Source organism: Actinia tenebrosa, unplaced genomic scaffold, assembly GCF_029948245.1.
Source record: "Actinia tenebrosa isolate PJP-AT-01 unplaced genomic scaffold, QUT_ActTen_1.0 PGA_scaffold14__42_contigs__length_11649687, whole genome shotgun sequence".
Classification (NCBI taxonomy): domain Eukaryota; kingdom Metazoa; phylum Cnidaria; class Anthozoa; order Actiniaria; family Actiniidae; genus Actinia; species Actinia tenebrosa.
In genome coordinates this window covers 9,197,833-9,205,794 of record NW_028292574.1, presented here as the reverse complement: position 1 = coordinate 9,205,794, position 7,962 = coordinate 9,197,833, and the positions used below count along the sequence as shown (strand labels likewise).

At 36.4% G+C, this 7,962-nt stretch overlaps 1 protein-coding gene across 1 annotated transcript; it reads right to left on the bottom strand.

Annotated features, from left to right (window-relative positions):
* Positions 1 to 125: 125 nt before the first annotated feature.
* Positions 126 to 7,785, bottom strand: LOC116289236 (E3 ubiquitin-protein ligase TRAIP). Its single transcript, XM_031696126.2, has 12 exons — positions 7,459 to 7,785; positions 6,843 to 6,867; positions 6,042 to 6,177; positions 5,917 to 5,956; positions 5,229 to 5,356; positions 4,231 to 4,325; positions 3,908 to 4,021; positions 3,336 to 3,423; positions 2,593 to 2,682; positions 2,189 to 2,277; positions 1,557 to 1,700; positions 126 to 1,311 (listed from the first exon to the last, which is right to left on the bottom strand). The coding sequence occupies exons 1-12, from the start codon at positions 7,541 to 7,543 to the stop codon at positions 1,008 to 1,010; spliced, it is 1,338 nt and encodes a 445-aa protein (XP_031551986.1). The 5' UTR covers positions 7,544 to 7,785; the 3' UTR covers positions 126 to 1,007.
* Between the last annotated feature and the right edge of the window lie 177 nt (positions 7,786 to 7,962).

Genomic DNA, 7,962 nt, shown 5'->3' with positions numbered 1-7,962 from the left:
ACGCCGACGCAGCTCATACTAGTTTTTAGCTAGTTATCTCTTCTTTTCGCAACAAAAATGTAAATATTTATGATAGATATATAATATATTTCGGACACATAATCTGATAATTTTAAATAGTTTATAATAAACATCTTTATTTACAAACAAAAATATGATTACTGCCTAAATTTTTAACGATAAATATGGTGGATTAGTAAGGGTAATTTCTCAATATTTGATGCATTCCATGCTCTCGTGATCAAAGGGAGACGAAAATGTTACGAAAATGTGTCGGGACTGTGACGAAAGTTTGCCGGAACTTTGACGAACTTTTGACGGAACTGTGACGAAAGTTTGAAGGAACTATGAAGAAAGTTTGACGGAACTGTGACGAAAGTTTGACGGAAATGTGACGAAAAAGTGACGAATGTAAAATAGAACTTTTTCTTCGCAGGGTAGTGCATTCATCTGGATTCAGAAAAATTGTATGAGCCACGAAATTGCGCAAGTTTGACAATAAGAAAAAGATCGAAGGTGAAATGTTTCTACAGCAATATTTCGGAAGTTGTTGATTAAAGGGATTTCCATTTGAGTTATGAACTCTTTCTGCTGAGGACTAATCAGAAAACTTTGCAGGTAAGTTAACTAGAAGTCATGTGAAAGTGTAGAGTTGAAAATTAACCGCAATTCCTGGACGTCGAGAAGAAGTTCCTGGAAAATCATAGAGTACCATACGTTTCCCTTTCCCTCGGAGGGCATCAAGAAATTAAGGGGGTACGTTATAACTGGAAATCATGAGTATAGGCCCAAAAGTGACCGCACTTCCTGGACGTCGGGCAGAAGTTCCTGGAAAATCATAGTACCATTCATTTCCCTTTCCCTCGGAGGGCACCAAGAAATTAAGGGGGTAAGTTAACTGGAAGTCATGAGAGTGTACAGTCAAAAGTAACTGGAATTCCTGGGCATCAGGGAGAAGTTCCTGGAAAATTGTACCATACTTTCCCTATTCTCTCAGTACTCTTTAATCAGTCAAAATCCAAAGTCATCGCTGGCAAAGGGGGTTCTTTACCGTCTTTTGTAGTTTTTATGAATTTAGATATGTTATTGGGACGAGCTACTTTACGTGCAGGACCTTTGGTCAACTTGGATGGTTTTAGGAATTTCGCGTGACCTCCCATACCATCATATCCTTTTCTGATGAATGAGGGCCCGGAGTCGAAGTCTGCGGGTCTTTTACGAGGTTGGATGGGCTTCAAGGGATGACGATGGATGGTCGGTTTTGATGTGGTGGTGTTGAATGTTGTTGTCTTGACCAGTTGGAGGCCCATTCTTAAATAAAAAAAGAAATAAGAATGAGAAAAGAGGGAGAGTGAGAGTGAGAAAGAGAAGGAAGACGAAAAATGGGAGGAAGCAAAGAAAGAAAGGAAGGAAGGAAGGAAGAAAGGAAGGAAGGAAGGAAGGAAGGAAGGAAGGGAGGAAGGGGGAAGGAGGGAGGGAGGGAGGAAAGAAAGAAAGAAAGAAAGAAAGCAACAGAAAAGGAAAATGTTTGATACAAAAATTGTTCATCTACTTACTCTCGTGCAGCTGTTTCCATTTCTGTTTCATTCCCCCTCCCAGATTCTTGGGACCTTGAATAATCACTTTTTGCCAGAAAATCATGTTCAAGATCTTCCTCAGGTGGGGTTAGGCGAGGCCGTTTTAATTCTAGTGGTGCAGGACTGAAAATGAAAAAAGATATTTAAAATATTAAGAGTTTGATAGTTGGATGGGCAGATGGGAGGGATGGTTTGGTAGATGGATGGTGAATGTGCTGATGGGGTGTATAGATGGGATGCATGGATAAATGGATGGATGAGTGACTGGCTGGGATGAATAGATGCATGGGATGAATGGATGTATATTAATGGTTGGTAGATGTAAGGATGGTAGGTAGGTAGGATGTGATAAATGGATGGATGGATGGATGGATGGATGGATGGATGGATGAATGGATGGAGGAAGGATGGATGGATAGACAGATGGTTGGATGGACAGATGATGGATAGATGGGAGAGAATGCTAGGCAGAAGAAGAGATGAATGAACCAGTAGATGTATGGGTGCATGGATGGATATAATGGGAGAGAATGCTGGGTGGAAGAATGGATGGATGGATGGATAGATTGGTGTGTGGATCAAAATAATCATAGGCCTGAATATATCGTTACCTTTCCAACATAAGTCTTGTTATTGCACTGCTACGTGGGCTAGGTGAGTTGAATGCTTGTTCTAATTTCGACATCTTTTTCCTTAAACTCTGTGTGATAAGAGAGATATAATACTACATTATGTAGTTGCTATAACTAAGATTAAGATCATTATCATCGGCATTAATATCATTATCAATTAAACAGTAATCATCATCACCACTATCATCATCATCACCACCATCATCATCACTACCACTATCATCAACAGCATATTTATCATCATCATCAACATTATCATCATCACCATCATCATCAACATCACCATTTCAATCATCATTACCACCATCATCATCATCATCATCACCATCATTATCATCATAATCATCATTATCACCATCATCGTTATCATCATCATTACTTACAGCATTCTCCTTCTCTATTCTCATTAAATCACTCTCCGTTAAATTCAACTGCTCACTCGTTTTCTGGATTTCAATTTCTTTCGTAGAAAGCTGAAATGATCAATTAGATGTTTACTTATATGTTGCATGAAAGTCTACAATCATCCAGGAAGCTCCTGAATCATCATAGCTATCATAATATATACTAACATAAGGTTTTTAAAAAAAAATCTAAATCTACTTGCTTTTAGCTGTTGTATCACAGTGTGGGACAAACTATGTGAAAGCCCAAAGATCGAATTAGAATTTAGTAGTTGATTTTTGAGGAGGGAGGAAAACCAGAGGACCCGGAGAAAAACCCTCGAAGCACATGAGAGAACCAACAAACAACTCTACTCACATGACATTGAGATCGGCAGGACTCGAACTCGGGCCACATTGATGTTTGCTATTTACATGTGACAGAACCAAATAGACCTCTGTATTAAGAGCAATGTTTTCCTGTTTCAGACCAAATTGCACTCCATTCAGTTCAATTACCATTATTTAACGGTTGCCAATGAGAAGACACATGAACATAGATACAACTCAAACAAATAATCTTATTCTCAAGAGAATGACGCATGGTCTGAAATGGGAAAACATTACGCCCAAGGTAAAGAGATCTATTTCCTAAATTGTAGGAAACTTGATTCCTTGATGTATATATGCGCAGTAAGTTTGTGCGCTATAATTATTTGTCACCATCCTTAACATCTATTTACCTCATGTTTTAGTCGACTTATTTCCCGTTCATATTTCTCTTTATTTTCTCTTGCCTTGTTTCTACTTTCTCTTATCTTTTCAAGTTCCCTTAAAAGAAACATACATAAAAGTTAACTCTCTTTCTGTTCTCCAAACTGAGCTCCCTCGAGATTGAAAAAACAAAATCTAACAATTAAGGTACAGTAAACCTCAATTCTATCTAAGAACATGCATAATAGGTAAATTACGAGCCTTAGATGAAACAACTGAAGAAGAGTGCCATGCAAGCCTTTCACAACTTCAAGTCACGAAAAAAATGAGCAAGCTCAACTAGAAACCGTGGACAGCTGTTTCGGCCTGTATTGGGCCTCGTCAGCACTGTGTATCTAGTGAGCTGGTACAATCCCACGAAAAAGTAGTACATGAGAGATGATACCAACCCAGAGATTGTTTCAGGGTATTAATAAAATTTAAAGGTTTTTATGAAAAGAAAGGTCACAAATTCCAACAAAAAAGGGAGTTTTCTTTCGTATTTACTGGTTAACCCCACTTCTACAATAGCTTTGAAAGTGGTCTATTCAAGATTCCATACTTTTTAAGGATAATCAACTGCGTCACCATCTCCTGGGATGCCCTTCCCTCATCTCTGAGCCCATTAAGCATTGCTTCAGCATCATCTTTGTTCCCCTCCACAAGAACTTTGAGTCTGGTGACAAATACGAAATAATATACATAGAACAGTAAGTTATAATAAATGAGGTCAGAGGTAAGGGTGCTGCAGGGCACGAAATTAACTTTTAAACCCACTAGCAAAACCTTGCTAGTAAGTTTTGTTCTCATTAGCAAAATGTTCAAAGTCACTAGTGATGGGATGAGAGTACCAAGAGTACCCCCCCTTCCAGGACTCAAGCACACCTTTCATATTTTTTCAATTCTTGTCTTGAAGTCATTGCTTCTTTCTTTGCTTCTGCTACTTCCATTTCTTGCTTTTTTAAGAAAACCATTTGCTTCTGAAAAAAAATTAACATTGGAAGTCAATAGAGGTTTTGCATGGTCACCTTTGGGTTGCTATGTTAGATGGAAGAAAAAAAGATTCTCTTTATGCTTGGTCACGTGACCCTTACCCCTTAAACAAGCAGCTACTGTATATCAAAATGAAAAGCAGAAATGAAAAGACCACCTCGGCTTTAGTAGTAGATTTTAAGCTAATAATGAGTGAAACAGGAGTAATATCATTAAACATGAGGAAATATGCCTACACTTTTTGGATACAATTCTGTATAAAACAATCAATTTTATATTTAATGCCATTTCTTTTATAGTTTATAATACCATTATTAGCACATCAATAATAGCAAGACAGCAAAGTTTCATCTTATAATTTATAAGTTGAAACTTTGCTGGAACTATTATTGATGTGCTGTTTTCATTTCTGGTGTTTGTTTTGTCACAAATGCTCATTTCAAGGGGGTAGGGTCACGTGACCTAGAAGTGCAAGCTATCTATCCAATTTCACCTGTTAACCAACATGGCTGCACTCATATAAGAAAATTAATGACAAATCACAAAATATTTGTGTTCAAAATTGTAATTAACTCATAAAAATCACTTCATTTAAGTGTCTAGTTGTTCTAGCGCTTTTGCACTAATTGGGGACACTTTTCGCTCACACGCACTACCACTGCATTTAGTGTTCTATGCACACAACGCTCAACTCACATGTTCATTTTTACGGAGGGAGCAAACCGGAGAACCCGGAGAAAACCCTCGTAGCATAGGAGAGAACAACACATCAAACAAACTCAATTCATGTGTGGCGACCGCAGGGCTCGAACCGGCGGCCCGAACCGTTGGACTCAGAGCGCCACCCATGCTACCCAACGCATGACTTATGCTTGCAGTGTACACTGTACCTTTAAGGCTGCAACAACTGATTTTTCTGAAGACAGCTTTTTTTCAGCATTTGAATATCTCTCTCTCAGGTTGTTTAAACTATCTTGTATTTGTATTTTTTCTGTTAATAACTGTGTCTTTTCCACATCTATTTAAAAAAATTGAACAAAGCATCAATATCATTTTAACTTTGAAACAATCTTTGGGCTGATCTATGTCAGGGCACATGTACAGCTAACTCACAAATGAAACCCTGCAACTTCTGCATTGATCTAAGTCAGGACTTGGATGAATCACAGATTGAGCCCTAAAACAACTTCTGCGATGATCTAAATCTGAGAATGGCTAACTCACAGATTAGATTAGAATAAGTCTTTTCATAGTTTAAGGATTGATTTCACTGCGCATGCGATTTTATCCCGAATTTCTCACCTTCTTTTGTTTAATTAAGATTTAGACATAAGAAGGTAAAAATTCGGGATAAAATCGCATGCGCAATGGAATCGATTCTTAAACTATGAAAAGGCTTATTTAGTCAGGTTTTGTGGAGGGAAAAAAACCGGAGAAGCCAGACCAAAACTTCTGAATTAACTAAAGGTAGGGACCAATTAAACTCTATTTTTGAAGTGAGGTAATTTAACTCTTTTCACTATAAGATTAAAATTACAGTATTGAAGTGCAGAAAAAGTAATGAAATTCAAGATTTACCTTTATCTTTTACGAGACTCTTGAGGTGTTCCAACTTGCTCTGCAATAGAAATAAAAATCATTTTTCAATATATAAACAAAATAATAATTTTACAGACTATATATGCTTGTATACTCATACTTACTCTTAAGGCCAAAGGGTCTTCTTCAGAGGAGTCAACATGAATATTTTCTTCTTCATCCAAAAACAGGATTATCGGTTTGTTAACTTTCTGCCTACACTTGGGACAAGTAGTTTTCTGTGATATCCATCTTGTAAGGCTAAAAAAAAATATTATCCCCGTGTTTACAGCTGCTAATAAAATTACAATTTTTTTCATTCAACAATTTTCTAATCATTTTTGATTTTTGATAAAAACATGTGTGATGACTGAAGCTGAGCAAGCCAAAGGACTTATTTGCATACGCACAAGATGATTGACAGTTCAGAAAAGAGCAAAATAAAAATTTTTTTTTTTCAACAATTATTCTCCAATGCAGCCCCTTGGAATATCCTCAAGTCATTTTTGATTTTTGATAAAAACATGTGTGATGACTGAAGCTGAGCAAGCCAAAGGACTTATTTGCATACGCACAAGATGATTGACAGTTCAGAAAAGAGCAAAATAATAATAAATTTTTTTTTTCAACAATTATTCTCCAATGTAACCCCTTGGAATATCCTCAAGTCATTTTTGATTTTTGATAAAAACGTGTGATGGCCAAAATAACTGAGCAAGCTTGTTTTTAAAAGGACTTATTTGCATAAGCCAAAGATGATTGACAGTTCAGAAAATAGCAAAATCCAATTGAAAAGTTTTGAAAAGGTGGGTCAATGGTTAAGGCTGTAAATAAGTAATGTTTGATTTTACCAACATGACCACCATGTCAGTCAACTTGCAAATAAAAAATGTCTCTTAAGATCAAATGGCATCGTGTTAACTTACCAATGTTCATGAAAAACATGGCCACCTTATCCAACTGTCAAGGTTTTACATATTTCAAATGTTTTACATATTTCAGTGGATTCATTTACAACAGATTTTAAAACTTTATGCTAAAGGAAAAGAGATCTGCTATTGAATTTTGCATAATTTTGCATATAGATTACTAAGGAGCGTTAAAGTAAACCCATGGTTTCCATATCTTTTCCTTATCTTTTCTGTTTTGGGCAGCAACTGGATTTTTTGCTTTAATTCTTTCTGCATTTTGTTTTATACACGGTTTTTTTTCTTTTTCTTTTCTCATTTTTGTCCAATTATTTTCTTCCCTAGCGCTTTTGCAATAACTGGGCACACTTTTCACTCACATACACTACCTCTACATTCAATGTTCTACAGTATGCACAAAACATAGGCCACGGAAGGCTTGGGGTTTAGGTCCCCCCCCCCCCCCCCAATTTTCCCCCTTTTCCTCTACTATATACAATACAATTTTATTTGGCACTTTATACTTAAGAGTACATGGGTGTTAGCTATAGTGTACCTAAACTTTACCTAACGTTTAATAGTTTCAATGGATTGTGTCCAAAATATTAATTAAACAAATGAAATCAAAGGATACAAGGTCCTGTTGCTACTTCTTGGCGTTCTTGTCCAGCCGCATGTACAATAGAATCCTGGCAAACCGTGCAGTAAGCACGTATCATAATTCATCAACTTGTAGAGTCACAAATATTTAAGTTATCTTGTCCAACAACAACATTAAAGGCTTAATTGTTTCGTCTTCTAACTCCTCAAATAAAAATAATTTTTTCAAGTATGACGCATCCTTGACAATCCAGAATAAATTTTGCTACTACATTATCATTATTGGGCTATAAAACCCCATACTTTGAACGGAAATCTTTTTTAAAATCTTGACAAAGTATTTTTCTTCCCCACGTCCGCCATCTTGGAATTGAATTTGGCGCCCTTGATCATGAGCATGTCATTAACACAAACACCGCTGTAAGGAAACAATGCTGGCTAAAACACAGGGAATCCAAAACTTAATTTTACTAAATATACTTTTAATTGCAAAAAAAAAAAAAAATAATAATAATAATAATAATAATTAATGAAGCTT

What these genes read in the sequence shown, in the direction of transcription:
- LOC116289236 (XM_031696126.2), bottom strand. Translation starts at nt 7,543, where the DNA reads ATGATACGTGCTTACTGCACGGTTTGCCAGGATTCTATTGTACATGCG. An exon ending in GAGTCTCGTAAAAGATAAAG is followed by an intron (nt 5,357 to 5,916) that starts GTAAATCTTGAA and finishes TTTTTTAAATAG; the next exon opens with ATGTGGAAAAGACACAGTTA. An exon ending in CAGTTGATTATCCTTAAAAA is followed by an intron (nt 3,424 to 3,907) that starts GTATGGAATCTT and finishes GTTTCTTTTAAG; the next exon opens with GGAACTTGAAAAGATAAGAG.